Source organism: Bufo bufo, chromosome 7 (assembly GCF_905171765.1).
Source record: "Bufo bufo chromosome 7, aBufBuf1.1, whole genome shotgun sequence".
NCBI classification, from domain to species: domain Eukaryota; kingdom Metazoa; phylum Chordata; class Amphibia; order Anura; family Bufonidae; genus Bufo; species Bufo bufo.
The window spans coordinates 204,646,384-204,670,020 of record NC_053395.1 but is presented as its reverse complement, the minus strand read 5'-3'; the positions used below and the strand labels follow the sequence as shown (position 1 = coordinate 204,670,020).

Genomic DNA, 23,637 nt, shown 5'->3' with positions numbered 1-23,637 from the left:
AATCACGGCCGCGCTGATAGGGGGAGGGACGAAGAGGTCAAGTTACACTCGTAGCCAATGGAAGCAGCTGTTGCTCAGCCGGACTAAGAAGCGCTCGCTGATTGGATGATATGCGAATGCGCGACAAAAGGTGTACGCAGCTTGGCTTCAGGAGCGGGATTTTATATTAGCGTTTACTGCGCTGCTGCCTGGGAGCGAAGCGACAAGGTACCGGTAGCAAAGTGAATAAGCTATCCTATCCCTTCCTCTAGGACCTCCGCTACCTCACAGCGTCACCTCAGTGACAGACCGACACGGGCGGCAACCGTGGTTTCTCGGTAGCCCGGGTTGCCGCCCGTAACCACTAGAGATTTTGACAGCGACTACAAGCAAACATATTGTACGGCAATTACTTATTTGTTTACTGACAACGGCAGCCGCGAACCGGTAACTCCAGTCGTCGTGATACATGACAATCTCCCGCTCAGCTGCTGCTGACTGGCGGAAGGATTCCAGTCACGGAGTAGAGTGGTCACACATTGCGCATGCGCAGTAAATGGTGAAGGAAAAGAAGTTCTTCACGGCGGAGGAATACGGTTCTTGATAAATCATTACATTACGCATATTATATCACCATTTTACGTCGTATTACTTACAAAGCTTTAACTTTTGGAGCTAGAAGACAAATCATCCTGCCGCAGTGTGGCGATTTGCGCCATCGCCACAAGCGTAGACCGTTAGAGCGCAAGCTGATCTATTGCCATTTTTTCTCACTTTTTTCATGTCACCTATATCCATTAGTCGCCTAATTGTAAAGCGCTCTGATTTAAGTCCTCTTCCGTTCTGTTATTGCACAAAACCTATCCGTATGGTTTCCGTATTTTTTTTTTTTTTTAGCGGATCGTATACAGAAACAGTAACCTATTAATCACCAAACACATGAGCAATATGGGCTGGGCATAGCATTTCTACAGTGTGGATCCGGAAAATACGGATGACATACGGATGTGTTCCGTGTGCGTTCCGTATTTTTTGCGGACCCGTTAACTTGAATGGGGCCTCGGACCGTGATTTGCGGACAATAATAGGACATGCGCTTCTTTTTTGCGAAACGGCCATGCGGACAATCGTAAACGGAATTCACACGGAGTAACTTCAGTATTTTCTACAGCCTCATTGAAGTGAGTGGTTATCCAAAAAAGAACGGAAGCGGAAAAAGAAAATACGTTTGTGTGCGTGAGCCTGAAGTCAATGGGGACGGATCCGTTTTCTCTGACACAATAGAAAACTGATCCGTCCCCCATTGACTTTCAATGGTGTTCAAGGCGGATCCGTCATGGCTATAGAAGACATAATACAACCGGATCCGTTCATGACGGATGCATGCGGTTGTATTATTGTAACGGATCCGTTTTTGCAGATCCAAGATGGAGTGTGAAAGTAGCCTTAATGATCTGTGTTGGTCCCATGTTCCTATGTGGCCGCATTGCTGAGAAAAATGAGGTTTCAATATATGCAAATGAGCCTCTAGGAGCAACGGGGGCGTTGCCATTACACCGAGAGGCTCTGCTCTCTCTGCAACTGCCGCGCCCTCTGCACTTTAACAGGACCAGGCAGTGAAAACATCATCACACTTGGCCCTGTCAAAGTTCAGAGAGCGCGGCAGTTGCAGAGAGAGCAGAGCCTCTCGGTGTAATGGCAACGCCCCCGTTGCTCCTAGAGGCTCATTTGCATATATTGAAACCTCATTTTTCTCAGCAATGCGGGCGCATAGGAACATGGGACCAGTGAGTGGCTCCAGTGGTGCCCATGACAGTAACATCACCTGAGCTAAACTTTAGAGAAGGCACATCAGGGGTTCCAAAGAGTTAATATAAAGGGGCAGAAAACGTCTGAGGTTTATGCCAGTCCTATTTATATAGGACACGTCCCAAAACACAGCTTGTCTTATGGCTAGTACATATGACCCCCATCAGCACTTCTCAAAATGAATACACACACCAGACCCTCCATAGATACGCAGACCTCCTAAATACATTAATGGTGACAGTGACCAATCTTCTCTTTTATAGGTTCCTGGATGGACGCCTCTTACGTCGCCAGCGCCAGGAGGTTAAGGGGCAGCAGTCGTCGCTCCGTTGTGTCCGCCTCGTCCTACAGCGCCCATAGCCAAGCTGAGCAGGGAGGCTTACAGGACGAATCGGTGGTCAAAAACTTGGAAAGTGACTTATTTGAGGTTTCTGCCGCCAAAACACACGGCCTCGACTCCGCGCTGCACCCAGAAACCGAGCAGCCTGGCCAAAACGGGACAGTCAAGACACAAGTGGTGACCTCTAAAAGAGGCAGGAGATGGCCGGCCAGATTGTTGTCCATGGTGTGCAGTCTTGTGGTTGTCAGCATCCTCTCCGTTCTCTTTGCCATTTTATATATGGTGGTACAAGGTAATGTACTATATACAGTAAGACATCTTGGGTAGTTCAGAGGCTTCGGGTATATGAGCCGTGAGATCAGTAACCTATAGATTTTATATGGTTTAGACCAGGCATGCTCAACCTGCGGCCCTCCATCTGTTGCAAAACTACAACTCCCATCATTCCCTGACAGCCTACAGCTATCCTCCTACAGAAGGGCATCGTGGGAGTTGTAGTTTTACAACAGCTGGAGGGCCGCAGGTTGAGCATCCCTGGTTTAGATTAGGGCGTATTTGCACTACGTTTGCAGCGTGCAGTTGGTATGTGCCCCAGGAATACTCAGTGTATATGTCAAACGTACACATAGGATCCCATTCACTTGACGGAGTAGTTTACTTTCTCGTTAATGTCTTGGGGGACACGGCACCATGGGTATATGCCAAGCTGCCACTAGGAGGCTGGCAATAGCAAAAGAAAAGTGTTGGCCCCACCCAGGTTGGCTATACCCTCTCCACAGCCACTAGGCCAGGGGTGCACAACCTGCGGCCCACGGGCCGCATGCGGCCCCCGGAGCCAAGGTTTGCGGCCCCCGTCCTGCTGGACAGAAACACAGCTGATCATGCGATCTGTTGTGTTTCTTCCTGGAGCACCACACAGGGAAGGATGACAGCTCCTGCCCCTGTACTATAGCAGGAGTCTGGAGCAGGACGGGTCCCTGGCTATTGGTGAGAGTGGGGGAGACGAGGAGAAGGCAGGCGCAGTTTATCAGCGCTCCTGCCTTCTTCTCAAGGAGCGCTCTGCAGCAGTGGCGTACTAAGGGAGAGGGCAGTCCACCCCGGGTGCCGCTCTCAGGTGGGTGCCAGAAGCAATGAGCGCTTCCATCAATACAGATGGAAGCGCTCATTGTTGGAGCGCAGGGAGCTGCTGTTCTGTCACTCAGCTCCCCGCGCTCCTCCCCTCCTTCAGGCCAGCGGCGCTCTGAATGGTAGAGTAGGAAGACTTCTCCCCACTCCACCATTCAGCCTGCAGACACGGATCGCGCTGCCAGCATGTGTGGGCGGAGCCTGCAGCCCGGGAATCTGCATAAGCTCCGCCCACACCGTGCTGTAGGGCGATCTGTGCCGGCAGAGTAGAGAGGTATGTGAACTTCCGGAACGGGACAAGGTGAGTAGGTACTGTGTTTTTTTTGTTTTTGTTTTTGTTCTTTTCTTGTATAGGGGGCACAATGGTCATTGCTAATGTGAAGGGGGCACAATGGTCATTGCTAATGTGAAGGGGGCACAATGGGCATTTCTACTCTGGAGGGTGGACAATGGGCATTGCTAATGTGAAGGGGGCACAATGGTCATTGCTAATATGAAGGGGGCACAATGGGCATTTCTACTCTGGAGGGGGCACAATGGACATTGCTAATGTGAAGGGGGCACAATGGGAATTTTTTCTCTGGAGGGGTCACAATGGGAATTTCTTCTCTGGAGGGGGCACAATGGTCATTGCTAATGTGAAGGGGGCACAATGGGCATTTATATTATGGAGGGGCACGATGGGCATTTCTACTCTGGAGGGGGCATAGAGGGCATTGCTAATGTGAAGGGGACACAATGGGCATTTCTACTCTGGAGGGGGCACAATGGGCATTTCTTCTCTGGAGGGGGCACAATGGTCATTGCTAATGTGAAGGTGGCACAATGGGCATTTCTACTATGGAGGGGCAAAATGGGCATTTCTACTCTGGAGGAGGCACAGAGGGCATTGCTAATGTGAAGGGGACACAATGGGCATTTCTACTATGGAGGGGGCACAGTGCACAGAGGGCATTACTACTATGAAGGGGGCACAGAGGGCATTATTACTGTGAAGGGGCACAATGGGCATTACTAACACAGAGGGCATTACTACTATTAAGGGGGCACAATGGGGATTTCTACTATGGAGGGGACACAGAGGGCATTATTACCGTGAAGGGGGCACATTGGGCATTATTACTGTGAAAGGGGACAATGGGCATTACTACAAACCGGATTCCCAAAAAGTTGGGACACTAAACAAATTGTGAATAAAAACTGAATGCAATGATGTGGAGATGGCAAATGTCAATATTTTATTTGTAATAGAACGTAGATGACAGATCAAACGTTTAATCCGAGTAAATGTATCATTTTAAAGGAAAAATACATTGATTCCAATTTTCACGGTGTCAACAAATCCCCAAAAAGTTGGGACAAGTAGCAATAAGAGGCTGGAAAAAGTAAATTTGAGCATAACGAAGAGCTGGAAGACCAATTAACACTAATTAGGTCAATTGGCAACATGATTGGGTATAAAAAGAGCTTCTCAGAGTGGCAGTGTCTCTCAGAAGCCAAGATGGGTAGAGGATCACCAATTCCCACAATGTTGCGCAGAAAGATAGTGGAGCAATATCAGAAAGGTGTTACCCAGCGAAAAATTGCAAAGACTTTGCATCTATCATCATCAACTGTGCATAACATCATCCGAAGATTCAGAGAATCTGGAACAATCTCTGTGCGTAAGGGTCAAGGCCGTAAAACCATACTGGATGCCCGTGATCTCCAGGCCCTTAAACGACACTGCACCACAAACAGGAATGCGTAGGAGACGGATCCGGGTACTGAAATGGCCAGTCTGCAGTCCAGATCTTTCACCTATAGAGAACATTTGGCGCATCATAAAGAGGAAGGTGCAACAAAGAAGGCCCAAGATGATTGAACAGTTAGAGGCCTGTATTAGACAAGAATGGGAGAGCATTCCTATTTCTAAACTTGAGAAACTGGTCTCCTCGGTCCCCAGACGTCTGTTGAGTGTTGTAAGAATAAGGGGAGATGCCACACAGTGGTGAAAATGGCCTTGTCCAAACTTTTTTGGGATTTGTTCACACCATGAAATTCTGATTCAACATATTTTTCCCTTAAAATGGTACATTTTCTCAGTTTAAACTTTTGTTCTGTGATTTATGTTCTATTTATGTTGGCACCTCCACATCATTGCATTCAGTTTTTATTCACGATTTGTATAGTGTCTCAACTTATTTGGAATCCGGTTTGTACTATTAAGGGACATTATTACTGTGAAGGAGGCACAGATAGGGTATTACTACTGTGAAGAGGCACAGATGGGGTATTACTACTGTGAGAGGGGCACAATGAGGGCATAACTACTATGAAGGGGGCACAATGTTTGCATAACATCTGTACAAAACAATGAGGGCAATACTACTGTGAGGGGTTATGATTTTCTTAAAGTATTGGGGAAGGGGGGGGTGCCAGAGAAAGGACCCGCCCCGGGTGCCAAACAGCCTAGGCACGCCACTGCCGCTGGTCAGCTCGTTTGTCGGCTGATTTGCATGTTTTATCAGGATGAAAGACGTACAATTATTGTCAGCATATCTCACCGTGTAATCAGGAATTTGCTGCCAATAATCAACAGAACTGAATGAGGGAGCAGTGACTGTGGTAGTGATTATTTCTCCCCATTTACTTTGCATCAGCCTGTATAATAGGCTGATGCAAACAAGTGCTGATTAACTTTTTTTTTTGCGGCCCCTTGAAATAGAGCAATGTGACAATGCGGCCCCGAGACCAAAAAAGGTTGTGCACCCCTGCACTAGGCTAATCAGTTTTAGTCTAGTGTCCGTAGGAGGCAGACATGACCTGCTCTGTTTTTTGCAGGTCTTGCTGCTTTTTATTTTATTATTTTTTCCTTTCTTCTACAGGTCTCGGCCTGCTGCAGGATGGGGCTCCATCGTGGATTTACCACTTTAGTTGCACCCCCTGCGGGCGCGTACTTGAACTACCTACGCCGGTCACCCAGTCCCCCATTACTGCATCTCCAGTGGCATGCCGGCAATCCCACGTAAGTGTTGAGTTTGCCGAAGGGGTGACCCTGCGGCGCCTGAAGACGCCGGACGGTAAGTATTCTCCCCTGTGTCCCTGCCCCAAGAGGTCCCCCGGGTTAAACCCCCCCCCCCCCCCCCCCCCCCCCCCCTTCTGGCCAAGGGATGGGATTCATTTTATTTGTGGGGCCTTTCCCCTTTTTCTTCCCTCCCTTGGGTATCCTTCACCTCCTTGGCCACCCATGCCTCTCCCGGCCTTTCCCTCTACTTTATTCCCCGGCTTCTGCTGGGACTAGGCCGCATCTTCCCCGGCCTGTCCTCAGGCCCCTGGTGCTCCTTTTGCCCCGTTTTTACCCTCCCTGAGCGTCGCTCCTCCTCAGGAGCCCCCCCTCAACAGTTTTTTTCATTCCGGAGGGCCCCAGGTTCTGGTCCGCCAACGGCACACATTTTCCGGCCACCTCAATAATCGAGGCCCCAGCTTCTTTCTCGCCTAGGCCGCGTCTTCTCCCGGCCCCCCTTTCCCCCCTGACAGGTAAGTCAGCTTGCTGCCTCTCTAGTACGTACCTTCACAGGGGGTACTTGGACCACTGCCAAATGCTGTATCCAGCAGACTTTCCTCGTTCTAAGGTATCTCCTTTTCAGCTGGAGTAATTTCTCTATTCCAGGGGCTATATTCAACACAGTCGGAGAGTGTTCCAGGCCACCGCGTTACTTCTCCAGACGCTGTAGCCAGTACACCAGCCTGGGGCTAGCGTGCACCACGCAACATATTAATGGGGGAGCCCTGGTTTATCATATTACTCCTTTATTAGGTGAAGGAACCTGTATCATCTCCAGAGGCTGTAGCCATTACACCTGTTTGGTTCTAGTCTGCACCACAGGCGAAGTATACATGCAATGTTCAGTCGCTGTAGCCATGGCACCTGTCTGGCTCTAGTGTGCACCATGCAGCCACCTTGCTTCCATCTTCAGTGGATTACCTGTACCTTCTCCAGATGCTGTAGCCATTCCATCTGTCTGGTGTTAAGTCTGCACTACGCAACGTATTACTCCCTTATTGGGTAGAGTACCTGAACCATCTGCAGATGCTGTAGCCTTTACACCTGTCTGGTTTTTAGTCTGCATTACACAGCCGTTTTCCTCGCCATTACACATGTCTGGTTCTAGTGTGCATCATGCAGTCATTCTACTCCTTTATCACGCACAGTACCTATGCCATTTCCAGATGCTGTAGCTATGTCTCCACACTCATTATGGTGTGCACCATGCAATCAGATTACTCCCATTCAGGCAGGGTATTTATAGTTTCTCCAAGTGCTGTGGCCCATACGGCTCCTGCATTACTGGGTGTATTCTCCTGGCTCTAATGTGTGCTAGGCAATCATGGGGCCCCTCTTCATGGTACCATCCCCAGACGCTGTATTCATCACCCTTTTCTGGTTTCAGTATGCATCTGGCACCTCATTACCGTCGTGCTCGGCGGTGTACTTGTACTATCTCAAGGCGCTGTATCCGACAAACCATCGTGGTTGGAGTATGTACCTGCCAACCATATGTTCTCCCCCTTTTTGGGCGGAGTAGAATTGCAATTTTTAGATCCAGTATATGGCTGGCCCATTCAGATCTGACACCCGGTGCAGTACCTCCAAGTCTTCTCATTGCCCCTGTACTAGGCATGATTTTTCCTTTTATTGCTTGCCGCGCACCAGACAACCACACTCCCCTCGCGTGCGCAGGTTGTTGGCTGTCATGCTAGATTTTCAACCCTATAAAGTACTACTGTATTCCACACAGTCGCGTTACCCCATTTCATGATGGAGTACTCGCATTGTTTTTACTGCTTTTCTGCTTTGTTTTCACAGAGTTACGTGGTCCAGTCCCGACAGAGTTCCTGGATCTTCGCTGGATGCTCTATCCTGCAGGGATACGCAGCATTGTGAGCACCAGCCGCTATTGCAGTTTTCGGATCATCGCTGGAAGTCCTCGCTGATATGGCTGTGACAGGACTAGTGAGCGCCACACACCTACTTGGTGGGTGGGATTTTCCGCTGCTCGCCCTGGTATCGGATATGGTCCCGTAGTTCTTCCATGGTCCGGGCGTTCTTGTACGCCCTTAGATTTGCGTTTTTGTTGTGCTACAGGACAGTAGTGCCATCCCCTTGGCCCTTGCCTTTTTCTGCACCTGTCAGTTCCTTCCCCCTTCCTTGGGGGTTTCATTGTGCTCTGCTGGTAGCTGGTTTCTACATGTCAGTGTAGTCTCTCCCGGCTTCCCCTGGTGAATTCTGCATCCTCTTCTGACATATGGATATCTGGCCTTTCTTTTACGAAATCCAGGCTGCTGTACTTTCCCATTCCGGAGCAGTGTTATACAGTATGCTATTCACTACACTTGGGATGGTTGGTTAACCATGGCTGATGTTTTTTTCCCTATGGTGGATACATTTCCTTTTTTTCCTTGATAATCTGGCTATTATTGTCCTCATGTGGTCCAGTTCTGTGGACCCTACTTGAGCCTCTGTCTGGGTAATCCTGCTTGGAGTCCCTGCCCCAATGGTTCTTTGACCATCTAGCTGGCTGGTTCCCTCTGGGGAAGCTACTCAAGGCATCTCTGACTTCACATGCTGTCCCATAGGCTCTTCCCATCTCCCCAGGTCAAGTACCTGGTATCTGGGAGTTTAATGCTCCGGTTTGTAATTGGTCATTTTCGGGATGGAGCTTTCCCTCATTTTGAGAACTGTTCCTCCTTAGGCTGTTTGGAGTCCTCTCTCTTCTACTCCAATGTTTCTCAGACGCGTGTCTCCGCTTGTATTACCAGGGCCTGCTACTGTTTCCCTTTTCCCTGAGACTTCATGTGGCCAGGGATATCTCTGGTCTTACATTTCACAGCAATATTTTGTTTTTCGGAGGCTCGTTCCTAGCCTCTTTTTATTTTATTTTATGGGAAGCAGGTCTTTGTTCCCTTCTCCTGGCCATTACCTGGGGCCCCCTCCTCCCCCAGGGGTTGGCTGCTTTCTCTAGCAGGATGGGGTTTCCACCTTCTCATAGGGTGTTTCTCTTTGCCCACATGCCTTGCTGCGGAAGGAGGCTCGCTCCTTTCCCATGGTTCCTCTCTACCCTGACCTTTACAGGAGGTTGGCCACAGACAGGCCATGTTTAGTCTGCGACAAGTTAGAGTTTTTTCCTTGCTGGGTCCTCTTTCTGGTCGGGTTCCTTTGCTTCCAGGCCTTATAGAAGCGCCTTCCCTTTGCCGAGGGCCGGTCCACAGGGTCTTTTAGCTTGTTTCCAGGAAGTTTTTCTCCTTGGTTAAGGACTGCTCCATCCTTTTTCTAGGCATTTTTCCTCCTGCCTGGTATCCTCATAGTCTAATTTTCTTGTTGGGTCTGTCCTCTTATGGATTCTCCTCCTGGAGCATCCTTCCATATGCAGAGCGCTAGGTCGTTCCCAACAGACGTTGCCGTGCTACTCTCCTGTTTCTTCAGGAGGAGCCCTGGTTCTTCCAGATCCTTTCTCAGGCTCTTTAGTGGGCACTTGTTCAACTCTTGGTTCTTGCGCAGGACATCTGCCTTGCTCCCTATCCCACCTCGGGAGGAACCGGGTGTTTCCCCTTGTTCGATCTTGGGCTCTTTTCCCAGGCACTTGTCCTTGGAATCCTGACAGTCTCCTAGATTTTTTTCCTTTGGAACCATTTCATGCTATGGCCTCTCCTGGTCCGGTTGGGTCACAGGGTTCTCCAGCACCTGTGCGTTCAACTTTTTTGCATGAGATTTCCTTCCCACCCTTGGGGATTGCTTTGGGACGTCCCATGGTGCTGTGTCCTCCAATGACATTAACGAGAAAGTTGGATTTTTTTACTTGCCGTAAAATCCCTTTCTCGTTCAATTCATTGGGGGACACAGATCCCACCCTGTGTTTTTACTTCTTTTCCTGTCGCCGGGCTGCTGTTCTCTTTTCCTTTCCCGGTCCAGGACATGTTGGTTCTTCGCTTTTGTTTCTCTCTCCTACTGCTATTGGTACAAACTGATTAGCCTAGTGGCAGTGGAGAGGGTATAGCCCACCTGGGCAGAGCCAACATTTTTGATATCTAGTGTCGCCTCCTAGTGGTAGCTGGGCATATACCCATGGTGCTGTCCCCCAATGAATTGAACGAGAAAGGGATTTTATGGTAAGTACAAAAATCCAATTTTTGGCTTCCATTTCGGCTGGTATACCTTTTTATTATAACATCTCTGTACCATGAATGTACGGCATCTGTGTTAGGGCTCATGCACACGACCCTGATCAGCCCGAAAAATGCGTCCCTGTTGGTCACATCTCCCGGCTCCACTGACCCAAACTGACTGCATAATAAATTATGACACTGAGGGGCTATTGTACTGTACACACATCATGTGAGTACACATATGAACCCACTGTATCATAATGTACTATGATAGTCAGTTCGGGTCAGGGGACCATGTTTATCTGGGCCGATTGAGGTCGTGTGCGTGGGCCCTGACCATCGTGCTCAGCATGTGGGACTATTCTTATTGTCAAACGTTGACAGGCCGAACCTATTATAATTCAGTGGGTCTGTCAGTCACAGTTTGAATCCGTCATATGATGGAATTATTACAATAAAGGTATTTTTTATTTTTTGCCAAAAGACTGCAAATTTTTTAAAACCACCCTCTGGTTCAAAAAAAATAAAATAAAAACATCTGGGAAATAAACACAACACTTACCCGGTGACCTCGTTTTCATAATTTCACCTGTTGGTCTGTCGATCCCGGGCTCCTCTTCTGTCTTCCATGATCGGTACTGTTTATCCTTAGTCCAAGGCACTTTCTACTTGTCCACCCCTGCTCTTGGATTGGCCACGTGAACAGTGTTGGCCAATCCTAGGGCAGCAGGAAGCGTCTTGTGCTACCAAACGCACAGTGTGCCACAGGTAGTCTGAGAACGGTGCGGCCATCTTTATTAGCAGTAGAGGAGTCTGGGAATCAGCAGCTGAAAAGATGACCCGAAGGTCCCCAGGAAAGTGTTCTGTTTGTTCCCCAGTTAGGGCTCTTTCACACGAGCCGATCCCGTGCGTGCCATCCGCAGCGTGAATGAGAGCCAAGCCGCGCTCCGGACAGCAGAGACACGGAGCAGTAACATGATTGATAATGGTCTCTGCCTCTCTGGGATCTTTCTACTACAAAATCACAGTGAGATAAAGTTGTCACCGTTATTTTGTAGTAAAAAGATCACAGAGAGGCACGGAGCATTATCAATCATGTTACTGCTCCGTGTCTCTGCTGTTCGGAGCGCGGCTTGGCTCTCATTCACGCAGCGGATGGCACGCACGGCATCTGCTCGTGTGAAACAGCCCTTAAAGTAATTTGTTTTTTAATTGAATTGAAGGGTGGCTTTAAAACAGCCCTGCAGGACTTTTGGTATGAACATATAGGGTAACCCTTTTAGGATGATGAGGTTGTGGGATGTGTTCATGTATAAAGAAGAATGTAATCTAATATCTCCCTCTTCTTCTCTAGATGTGCAGACTGGAAAAGTAAGTGAGGATGGAGTCAAAACTAGTCTCCTTGGTAAGACCAATATGGAGGGAAGTTAGTCAGTTTTTCTTGAGTTGGCGTACTTTTGGCATTTAACTGATGTCACGTGTTGTTTGTCTCATCCTTAGGGCTCATTCACACGAATTTATTTTCTTTCTGTGTCCGTTCAGTGTTTTTTTGCGGACCGTATGCGGAACCATTTACTTCAATGGCTTCGCCAAAAAATAAAATGGAAGTTACTCCGTGTGCATTCCGTTTCCGTATTTCCATTCCGCAAAAAAATAGAACATGTCCTATTATTACGGACAAGGATATTACTGTTCTATGAAGGGCCAGCTGTTCAATTCCGCAAAATACAGAATGCACACGGACGTCATCCGTAGTTTTTGCGGATCATTTTTTTTTGCGGACCGCAAAATTCATACATTGTGTTAATGAGCCCTTAAACCTAACTTTTTTTTTATTTTTTTTTGTCTAGAGAAGCTCCTCCAGTTTTCCTTCTCCACCCTCCTACTGGAGTAAGAGTGGCAGTTTAAAAAAAAAAGTCTGTGATAAATTTAGAGTGGAACTCATTAGCATATATAACCACGCCCTTTTCCCCACCCATATTTCAAAACTGGAGTGAGTGGTGAAATAATGCAAAAAGTCGCAAATTCTTTGCGCAAGTGAGCCCAAAAAGTCCCAGAAGCACCATTTTGTAACTTTTAAGCCATAATTCTGTAGTGAAGGCGGGATAAATCGGGGTCTATTTCTGTGGGGTTATAATTCCTTTTAATATAATAATTTTGGCAATAGTAAATGTGGCATCATAAACGTGACTTTTCCTTTTCTATCAGAATGTGAACATTTCTATTTAACTCATTCTTTAGATGTTTCTGTAATGCTGTTCTCGTACAGGTTGTCCTCCTGCTTTGCCAGGATCCTGAATGCCTGTATAAGGCCTCATGCACACGACCGTGTGCCCCCCGGTGGTCATATTGCGGGTCCATTGTGCACTGGGCACATGCTGATTGCTCCCACCGTGGTTGGAGCCACATGTTAAGGGCTCATGCACGCGGCCGTTCTGTGCATTGGGGACTGCAATTTGTGCAACATCCGTGCGACAGCCGGGACGGATCGAGTCCCATTCAGCTTGAATGGGTCCGTGATCCGTCCGCAGCGTAAAAAAAATTGAAAATGTCCTATTTTTTTTTTTTTTTGCGTTGCGGAGGCACGGACAGAAACACAATGGCCTTGTGCATGAGCCCTAAGTGTTTTTTATTTTCCTCCACGGTTCGCTTTAGGCTACTTTCACACTGGCGTTTTGGTTTCCGTTTGTAAGATCCGTTCAGGGATCTAACAAGTGTCCAAAACGGATCAGTTTTGCCCTAATGCATTCTGAATGGATAAGGATCCGCTCAGAATGCATCAGTTTGCCTCCGATCAGTCTCCATTCCGCTCTGGAGGCGGACACCATAGCGCTGCAAGCAGTGTGGTGTCCGTCTGATGACACTGAGCCAAACGGATCCGTCCTGGCACACAATGTAAGTCAATGGGGACGGATTAGTTTTCACTGACGCAATAGAAATTGGATCCGTCCCCTATTGACTTTCAATGGTGTTCAAGACGGATCCGTCATGGCTATAGAAGGCATAATACAACCGGATCCATTCTGAACAGATGCAGACGGTTGTATTATCTGAACGGATCTGTCCATGACAGATCCGCACAAAACGTGAGTGTGAAAGTGTCCTTTATTTGCGCCTTTCTGGATGCAAAGAACTGCTGTGTGATTGGTTGCTGTGGTTTATAGCGCATTGCTGTGTGTCATATACTGTAAATTATTTGTATGGTGTTCATTTATTTTCTATGTTCAGGCTTCTGGAGTCTTCTCATCCTGTCCCTCCTGGCCGGTCTCTCTTGCTGCAGTTTTTCTTGGACTGTAACGTATTTTGACTCATTTGAGCCGGGCATGTTTCCACCCACTCCACTGTCCCCAGCACGGTTCAGGTAGGTATCGCCTTTCAAAGCATGTTTGCATTTACGTACATCAAGGGATTATATCGCCACATTTATCGATGTATATACAACTTTTTTTGGTGCATTTCACACCAGTTTTTTGCCAGAATTTGTACCATGAACATCAGTCTGTAAAACTGGGCATGACTTACTGCTTGGCCAGTGTTTACACACATTTGTGAAATGCAACCTATTTAAAAGCTATGTACACCTTTGGGGGCAATTATATATATATTTTTTTTAACGTGACCAATGAACGTGATATCTAAGGCCTCTTTCACACGGGCGACTTTTCTGCACGGGTGCAATGCATGAGGTTAACGCATTGCACCCACACTGAATCCGGACCCATTCATTTCTATGGGGCTGTGCACATGAGCGGTGATTTTCACGCATCACTTGTGCGTTGCTTGAAAATCGCAGCATGATATATATTGTGAGTTTTAACGCAATACAGGCCCTATAGAAGTGAATGGGGCTGCGTGAAAATCGCAAGCAAGTGCGGATGCGGTGTGATTTTCACGCACGGTTGCTAGGAGACTATCGGGATGGGGACCCTATCTTTATTATTTTCCCTTATAACATGGTTATAAGGGAAAATAATAGCATTATTAATACAGAATGCATAGTACAATAGGGCTGGAAGGGTTAAAAAAAATTAAATTAAACTCACCTCATCCACTTGTTCGCGCTGCCCGGCTCGTCATCTTTCTTCTTTGATGACCTGGAAGGAAAAGGACCTTTTGGTGACGTCACTGCGTTCATCACATGGTCCATCACCATGGTGATGGACCATGTGATGAGCGCGGAGCCATCACATGGGCAGCGTGAACAAGTGGATGAGGTGAGTTAAATTTATATATATATTTTTTTAACCCTCCATCCCTAATTTACTTGGCATTCTGTATTAAGAATGGTATTATTTCCCCTTATAACCATGTTATAAGGGAAAATAATAAAATTTACACAACACCGATCCCAAACCTTAACTTCTGTGAAGAAGTCTGGGTTCGGGTCTGGGTACCAAACATGCCGATTTTTCTCACGCGCGTGCAAAACGCATTAAAACACTTTGCACTCGCGGGTAAAAATTGTGCATTTTCCCGCAACGCACCCGCATCTTTTCCTGCACGTCACCTGCAACGCCCGTGTGAAAGAGGCAGCAGTGCTCATCTTAGTGTTGTGGCCTCTTTAAAAAGCTGATTAGTGTGGGTTCTGAACTCCGACCAATCAAATATTCATGACCATATTTTGGAGATGGTAAAAGAGAAAATGTCTGCACACCATTATACATACAAAAAATAGGGCTAAGAAATGGGGGTCATTCTAAATAAGTGGTACAATACCGACTATAAATGAGTCAATGGAAGCGCACATATTTGATCAAACGTGTGTCGGGCCCATCTACCAGGCATCAAGGTGGCTTCCGCAGATGGGTCCCTAACACTAGTATACTGCCTCTCTCTGTGCTTACCTAAGCCTACAAAATTCAGGGCAGTGTAGGAACCAGCTACATACGTACTCTGCTCAGAAGTCCCAGGTTGTTGGCCCTGTTCAGTCTTTTTTTATAATCCTGTTTGCTTCATGGATATGAACCTGTGATTCTGAAGGTTCTAGTCTAAATTTTCTTGTAGTATTGATTGAGGGTAGCGCCTCTTTTAGACTGAACACGCCCATCTACCTGGGACCTCTGAGCAGAGTACGAATATTGTAGGCTTGGGTAAGCCCAGAGAGAGGCAGTATACTAGTGTTAGGGACCCATCTGCGGAAGCCACCTTGACGCCTGGTAGATGGGCCCGACACACGCTTGATCAAATATGTGTTAAGAGCTTCCATTGACTCATTTTATAGTCGGTATTGTACCACTTTTATTTAGAATGACCCCCATTTCTTAGCTCTATTGTTTGTATGGATAATGGTGTGCGGTCATTTTCTTTTTTATAATGCTGTTTGCCTTATGAATATGCACCTGTGATTTCTGAATGTTCTAGTCTAAGTTTTCTTGTACTATTTTGGAGATAGGTGATCAGCATTTAAATCCTGGAAAAAATTATTCGAATGTAATAGAATTATTTTAAAACGGGACCTTTCTCTGGTCCTGACATTAAACATTACAATATAAGTACCTGGCACTGTAGGGCATGTTATGGAGCTGTCCTCGCACTTATTATTATTATAATTTTTTTTACGATGCTACCCCGCTGTGCCCTATATGGTAATCCCTACCATTGGTATAGGGAGGAGGAGACGGCCGTGTTTCTCAGGGGGCGTCTCCTTCTCCCTGGGTGGAGTGTGGCCAATCTCAACAGAGAGCGTCACAGGGAGGGGAAAAAAAGCTCACCTTCCCCTGATTGGACAGCGCTACAGCCAGGGAGAAGGAGACGCCACCTGAGAAACATGGCCGTCTCCTGCTCACTGTATCGATGGTATGGATTAGCGAACGGGGGCACAGCAGGGGAACGGAGTAGCCCATCGGGGGGGAAAAAGAGAAGCGCAAGGACATCTCCTCAACATGTCCTACAGTGTCAGGTACTTATATTGTAGTGTCAGGACTGGTGAAAGGTCCTCTTTTTAAAGTAGACATTACTATTTTTATAGTAAAAGGTGCACATGCCTAGTTACATCCACATTGTATAGGTTTTTAAAAGGGGTTCTCAGGGATTTTCATGACTGTCCATCCTCGGACCCCCGAAGATCAGCTGTTTGAGGAAGTTGCATCGCTCTCTGGAGCTCTGGCGAATGCCGTGGCCTCCTTACAGGTTACTAAGCTCAACGCCGTCTGTTGGGTAGTGCGGCTGTGCTTGGTATCACTTGAATGGGACTGAGATGCTCCTAGGCCATGTGACTGATGACCGTGACGTCACGTGATCTAGGAAGAGGCCCAAGTGCTCACACAGCGCCGCAGCCTCTTAATACAGCTGATCAGCGGAAGTCGGACCTCCTGAGGCCATCAATATCAAAATGGGAGTAGAGGGAGTTGTGATTTACAAGTTGCTTGTGTCCCAGCTGAACAGTCCCTGGACCCTCGTCTCCTAAAATGGCCATGCGCATTGTATAAATGGGTCAGATCAACCATCTAATGTTTATGGAGGTACTTCCCCTCGATGTCAGGGTAAAGAAGGGTTGGGCATGTTGGATTTCAGCGCCTGGTCCTTTTGTTCTCCTAGGAGCTAAGACCCCACCAGAGGTGTCTGGCAGCAGCTTATTCACCTCTCCCTATTGAGAGCCCATATAACTCTTGGGCATGTGTGAAAAAAATCACGGGAACATGCTTCTTTTCTGTACATCAAGCTATAATCCATGGCAGCAGCCGAAAACATTGCATCCAAAAGATTGGTCAGTAGATGGTGTTCTTGGATAAGCGGATTCTCTCTCATAGCTTACACTGCTTATAGAAGGCTTCATGAACCGGAGAGTGCAGCTCAGCAGCCTCAGTTTTGTAGTTACGACCCTTTACTTGTGTCACTAGTGATGATTAGTTTTAGGTTAGGTTCACACCTCTGTTTAATCGGGCAGGATTTCACTGGATCTTGTCCTAGTCCGACACTGCCGTTCACCACCAGACCCCGTTGGCCTGGTCTTGCGAAACGCTGCCTTTTGGCCAGACAAAAATTGCATATATTTTCAATGGGGTCCAGCAGTAAACGGCAGAAGCCAGCTAGGCCAGATCCGGTGAGCTCCAGCAGGCGGTTCTCTGCCGGATCGGTTAAATGGAGGTGTGAACCTACCTTTAACCTTATGGGACATTGATTTAGCACTATTTTTGCAAGTTGTATGCAACTTTGCCATCATAGACCACAATACAAGCCACGTGCGACATGCAACTTTTCGGAGACTTGTCTTGAGACTTTAAATAGTCGCTTATCAGCAAGTTGCACTCAGGTTACATAAATGCTACTTTTCGGAGACTTGCTATCAGGCGACACATGTTGCGGTGTAGCCCCAGCCTTCGCTTCAAACGATACCAGGATACTAGAACTCGGTATTCTAGGCCCCTATATTCGGGGTGTAGCATAAAGCTTTACTTTCTAATTATATAAGAAAGGCAGAAACTGCAGGTGACATTGGGAGGAGAGATGACAACCTGTCCCCTCTCCCTCCATTGGGAGGCATAGTATAGCAACTTTTCTACATGATACCACCCCTCATACCAATTGCAGCCGATTAAACTGGCCATTTACATTAGATTAAAGGGGTTGTCTGGGATTTTTATATTGATAACATATTCTGAGGATAGGCAATCGATATCTAATCAGTGGGGGGGGGGGGGGGGGGGGGGGGCGCGCCACAGGCCACAGACCACAGACTTTTTAAACAGCTGATCGGTGGGGTTTAAACATTCACAATCCTTTTGTTCTTAGCCAAACACTTCTGGCAGCAGCTTACTCCCCTCTCCCCTCTCCGCCCAGCGTGTGCGGGTTCTGGCGCTGAACGTGTATTCATCTAAACTGTATGGCCAGCTTTACTATCGCCTCTCCTCTTGTGGGCCTCCAGTGATATGGTGGGGAAAGATGGGTGCACTGGTTTTGTGTCTCGGTTCATTAGTTTTCAGTGCCTCACCCGCGTCAGTAATTCACTGCAGGACTCTGATACACTGTGGGCGTTATGATTTGCAGGAATAAGAATAGAGAACAGTCGTTGTATTAGGGGCTGCTGCTTGTGCACACCGCGCTCCTGATGACTCTCTGATGGGGCGGTATGAGCCGGCGGTGACTGCAGTCTGGACACGACAAAAGACGGACCGCTGAGAGGTCGATGAAACGTAAACCGTACACGATGCTCTCTGGGCAATATTTCAAAACTTTTATTGCAGCAGACATTTGCGCACACTGTGAGCTGTGTGAACATTTAGTTTTAATTTGTTTTTCAGATTAATTGTGAAGCGATTAAAATATCCCCCATAGTGTCTGCTTCCTAAAATAAGTCAGGGGCCTGTGCTGTGTTTTCTTCTCTTCCGTTGCGCTTGTTTCTATGTTTGTCTGATAGTTACTGCAGATTTCACCATTTTATTTATTTTAATTTCTTAATTTCCTTCTGGACCAGCGAATGTTCATGCTTATTGTACCTGGTTTGTTTTATGTATGTGCAACCCTTTTCCATGACGAGCGCCATGGAATAAATGTTCCTTTTATTTGGCATCTGATAATCCAAAAATTTGCATAGGGTGGCCGTTTGTTTCCCCCTCAAAAGTGGGACACTGTAACCACGCCCATGAGGTGCCAAGCCACTCCCCCAAGTCTGCAAGTCACTCCCCCAAGTCTGCAAGCAATGCCCCCGAGTAACCGGGGAAGGTGAGGTGAGCTGCACTGGGGCCAGGACTGCTTCTCTCCCGTCAGTCAGCCAAAGAGAGCCATGTCCGCCTGCTCTAGGGACTGGAGGTGAGAGAAGCCTCGTGCTGTTGTCTGAGCGTGAGCTGCTGAAAGGGGGGACATCCCTGCGTCCGTCCAGATCCTGTGAGGGAGCCAGAAAACCCGACTGTCCGGCCAATACTGGCCGCCCTATTACCGCAGCAAACTCACACTGCACTATAGTAGACCGCACTAATATACAGAATTTGCCAGGATTCCTTAATGCGGTTGTCAAGTTTGTAAAAAGCCATTTTCTTAAGAGGTTAATAGAGGTGGGGGAGGGGGTCTTTTGTTCATGATCTTCGTCTCTCGTTCAAAGAGGAGAGCGGCTGCAAAGAGCTTCCCTCTTGCTCTCTGGAGGCCCTGTCCTCCTGTCCTGCATTATACAGACAGCTCACTGATTTGAATGGAAACTGTGTAATACCTAATATCTCCTGTGGTGGCGCTGCAGGGAAATAATAGCTGATCAGTGATCAGCCAATTGTCAATGGACCCTTCTAATAAATGGGAATTGTTCAAAGTGGAGAACTCATTTAATGGAAAACGTTTGCTTCTATATTATATAATTCAAAGGGGTTCGCTCCAAAAAATGCTCCAAATCACTTTAAATAATAATGTAATATACTTAAGAGCCCTTTACAGGGGCCGAGAATCGCATAGATTATCACTAACGAGTGTTTATAGTAATACTCGTTAGCAGTGATCTAGCGGTGTAAATGTACTGCTGATTACCCGTTGAATGAGCGAAACGCTTGTTCTTAGTGCAGCACAAAAATCCCGGTTTCCCGACAGCAGATCGTGTCGTGTAAACAAGATCTTCTGCTGGGAAGCAACGAGTCGTTATGGGGAAGAGCGATGGCATTAACGATCACTCCTCCCCATCTCTGGAGGAGATCGCTGCATGTAAAGGCAGAGGTCTCCTCCACAGCGAGCATCAGATTGTCGGGAAGGAACGCTTCCTTCCCGACTATCTGCTGTAATATTGTCCCATGTAAAGGGACCTTTAGACTCGCCCCCACACTGCCTGTAGCGTGGTCCCCTGCTGTGTCTTGTTAACATTAGCACTGTGATGATATGTCGTATATTGACGCGTGACCGCAGCAGACCGTCATGAAGTTACCCTGCTAATTGCTTGCAGGACCCGCAGAATCTTGAAAGCAGCTATTGATAGGAGTGACAAAAAAATAGATTAAAAATACCCAAATCTTGTCTAAAATCAGTCTCCTTCCCCCTCTTGCAGCTTACAGTATAGTGTAGGGATCAGCCACCTCCGGCGGTCCGGCTGTTCTAAAACTACAACTCCTAGAATCCTCCTTTTAATTCTGTAGGAGTTAGGGTCCATTCACATGTCCGTTTTTTCTTTCCTGATCTGTTCCGTTTTTTGCTGAACAGATCTGGACCCATTCATTTTCAATGGGTCCTGAAAAAAATCAGACATTGAGCTGTCCGTTTTTTTCCAGGACCCATTGAAAATGAATGGGTCCAGATCTGTTCAGCAAAAAACGGAACAGATCAGGAAAGAAAAAACGGACGTGTGAATGGACCCTTATGAGAACAGCCCAGTAAGTGTGCATGCTTTGAGTTGCAGTTTCACAACAGCTGGAGTGCTGAAGGTTGCCGATCCGTAATATAGTGACGTCCCCTTGCCGAAGAAGTCTCCTCAGCTGCAGAAGCTCTGGTCCTTCCTTGACAATCAAGTCAGAAAGCTATTTCTACTGGCTTCTCTGCATAGTGATGCTCTGTTTACTGCAGAGACCTGGCTGTGGGGAAGTGACTGAGCATGAGTGACCACTTATGTGCGCTTCGAACACCAGGTGGCGCCATACGATGTAAGTAACTGTTATAACGCTACACTGGATCGTTTTTTAAAGCATGTCAATGGTCAGCATTGTTCATTTTTATGATAAGTACAATGAATATGATATTTATGTTGGGTGTTAATGCTGTATTTTTCCATGTGTCTATGCATCTATTAACTAACCAGAACATAGCCCATGGATAGGTAAATCTCTGATTCATGACAACTGGTCATCATCACTAGGGATCGACCGATTACCGATATTATCAGCCGATATTCATGATTTTTAAAGTCATCGGCATCTAACCTTGCCGATAATGCGTCCAGCGCGCTATCACAGAACATGAGCGCGCTGCTGTCGGCGCGCTCATGTTCCCTCAGTAGCACCAGGGAGGAGTCACTCTCTCCCTCCCTCTGTGCCGCGCTGCCAGTGAGGGAGGAGGAGGGGCGGGCGCACTGCGCCACCAATGATAATTAACGTCTAATACAAATACAGGAGGCGGTGCCCAGCCTATATGACAAGGCGCTGCGATCAGCGGCAGTTAACCCCTCAGGTGCCGCACCTGAGGGGCTAACCGCTGCCGCTGATCACAGCTTCCTGTCAGAGGCAGGGTGCTGGCTGTGTGATTCTGCGCCGACACACTTGCCTCCTGTATTAAACGTTAATTATCATTCGTGGTGCAGTGCACCCTTCCCTGCACCCCCTAGTATTAAAATCATTTGTGGCGCAGTGCACCCTTCCCTGCACCCCCTAGTATTAAAATCATTTGTGGCGCAGTGCACCCTTCCCTGCACCCCCTAACCCCCTAGTATTAAAATCATTTGTGGCGCAGTGCGCCCCCCCCCCCCCCCCCCCCCCCCCCCAGTATTGAAATCATTGGTGGCGCAGTGCGCCCAACCCCCCCCCCCCACCAGTATTAGTCATTGGTGGCAGTGGCCACAGGGTCCCCTCCTCTTCATTGGTGGTGCAGTAGCAGCTTCTGATTGGAGCCCCAGCAGTGTAATCATGGGGCTCCGATCGGTTACCATGGAAACCAGGACGCTACTGAAGACCTGGCTGCCATGGTAAGCTCCCTGCTGCTGTGTGTACTATGGACAGGGCAGAGTGTGAGGTCCTATTTACCCTAATAGAGCTCTATCAGGGTGAATAGGACAAGGGATCAAAAGATCCCAGGTTCTAGCCCCTAAGGGGGCTAATAGTTATTAAAGGGATTCTGTCGCCTCGTTTTAGCCTATAGAGCTGCGGACATGCACGGCTAGATTGCCGCTAGCATGTCCGCAATATACCTGTCCCATATCTCTGTGTGCTTTTATTGTGTTTAAAAAATGATTTTATAGATATGTAAATGAGTCTGGTAAGGAGCCCAAGGGGCTGCACTAACCTTCTTGGAGCCCAGCACCGCCTGAGTCCTCCGAATCTCCTCCTTGCTTACAAAGTTAGATCGCCGTAATCTCGCCATGCGCGAGCTCGCGCATGCACAGTTCCTTCCCTGAGGCTGATGTCGGCACAGGGAAGGAACACTATGCCAGCATTGCACATGCGCGAGCTCGCGGCGATCTAACTGTGAGCAAGGAGGAGATTCGGAGGACTCAGGCGTGGCTGGGCTCCAAGAAGGTTAGTACAGCCCCTTGGGCTCCTTACCAGACTCATTTACATATATATATAAAATCATTTTTTAAACACAATAAAAGCACTCAGAGATATGGGACAGGGATATTGCGGACATGCTAGCGGCGATCTAGCCGTGCATGTCCGCAGCTCTATAGGCTAAAACGAGGCGACAGAATCCCTTTAAATAAAAAGTGTAACAAAAACCCACCAAAATATTAAGTATAAATCACCCCCTTTCCCAATTTTCATATTGCCACGTCCAAAAAGTCCAAACTCAAAAATCTCCTATGTGGTGAACGCCGTAACAGAAATTTTAGTTTTTTTCCAAAAATGAAAATGCACAGAATATAAGTTATCGGCTATTGACCTGAAAGTTCACAGGTTATCGGTATCGGCTCTAAAAAATCTAAATCGGTCGATCCCTAATTCATCCATCACCCCCCGGTCCTAACGACCGGTTTATATCACCGACACCGGTTACATCGTCTGACATGTCTCTGGAATCTTCACATCGCCCTGTCCTCTGTGTAGTCAGCATTTTGGTCACAGTTTTGCTTTTATTTGCTGTTCTATATTCTTGTTGTTCGTCTCTCCGATCCTGTAGTCTCTGCCGCGTCCTCTCTATCTAAACTCGTCTAATATAATATTCCTTTCTCCTTTTAGGCGAATGACCGGCCATTCATTCCACATGGGCTACACCATGGCAATACTAAATGGCATTGTGGCCGCTCTGACTGTGCTTTGGTGCCTGCTCTGAATGTATATTCTGCAATGATGCAAGTCTCTGCGTGCACCGCTCACACGGAATGTCACCTTCTGAAGATCCAGCGCTCTATTTATTCATGCAAAATCCTTTTTGTGTATCTAGTCTTATGCTGTATCCATGGTGGTTTATTTTTGCAAAATAGTTTTTAAATATTTAGTTTACGTACTTTTTTTTTATGTATATCACGTGTTCTTACCCTGAAAAAATATTTCTAGGTATAGTCCATATTAAAAGGGAAAAGACAGTGCTACTAATGTCCATTGCAGTAGGACATATAGGCCTGGGCTACACTGTGTGTGTGTGTGTGGGGGGGCACATTTATTAAGGGACTTGCGACTATTTTA

General features: G+C 47.4%; 2 protein-coding genes and 1 long non-coding RNA gene across 3 annotated transcripts in view; 2 read left to right on the top strand and 1 right to left on the bottom strand.

Annotated features, from left to right (window-relative positions):
• Positions 1-489, bottom strand: part of PRPF40A (pre-mRNA processing factor 40 homolog A) — a 37,410-nt gene extending 36,921 nt beyond the window's left edge. The window contains exon 1 of the mRNA XM_040439407.1: positions 409-489. Within this exon, the coding sequence (XP_040295341.1) occupies positions 409-450 (42 nt within the window). The 5' untranslated portion in view covers positions 451-489. The remainder of the gene's footprint in view (positions 1-408) is intronic.
• Positions 94-23,637, top strand: ARL6IP6 (ADP ribosylation factor like GTPase 6 interacting protein 6). Its single transcript, XM_040439409.1, has 5 exons — positions 94-207; positions 2,052-2,420; positions 11,754-11,804; positions 13,628-13,760; positions 23,191-23,637. The coding sequence occupies exons 2-5, from the start codon at positions 2,060-2,062 to the stop codon at positions 23,282-23,284; spliced, it is 639 nt and encodes a 212-aa protein (XP_040295343.1). The 5' UTR covers positions 94-207; positions 2,052-2,059; the 3' UTR covers positions 23,285-23,637.
• On the top strand, positions 10,187-10,885 carry LOC121007471. The gene is made up of 2 exons (XR_005780421.1): positions 10,187-10,715; positions 10,749-10,885. It is a non-coding gene; the product is annotated as an uncharacterized LOC121007471 (long non-coding RNA).

What these genes read in the sequence shown, in the direction of transcription:
- ARL6IP6 (XM_040439409.1), top strand. Translation starts at nt 2,060, where the DNA reads ATGGACGCCTCTTACGTCGCCAGCGCCAGGAGGTTAAGGGGCAGCAGT. An exon ending in TTTATATATGGTGGTACAAG is followed by an intron (nt 2,421 to 11,753) that starts GTAATGTACTAT and finishes CTTCTTCTCTAG; the next exon opens with ATGTGCAGACTGGAAAAGTA. An exon ending in AGTCAAAACTAGTCTCCTTG is followed by an intron (nt 11,805 to 13,627) that starts GTAAGACCAATA and finishes TTCTATGTTCAG; the next exon opens with GCTTCTGGAGTCTTCTCATC.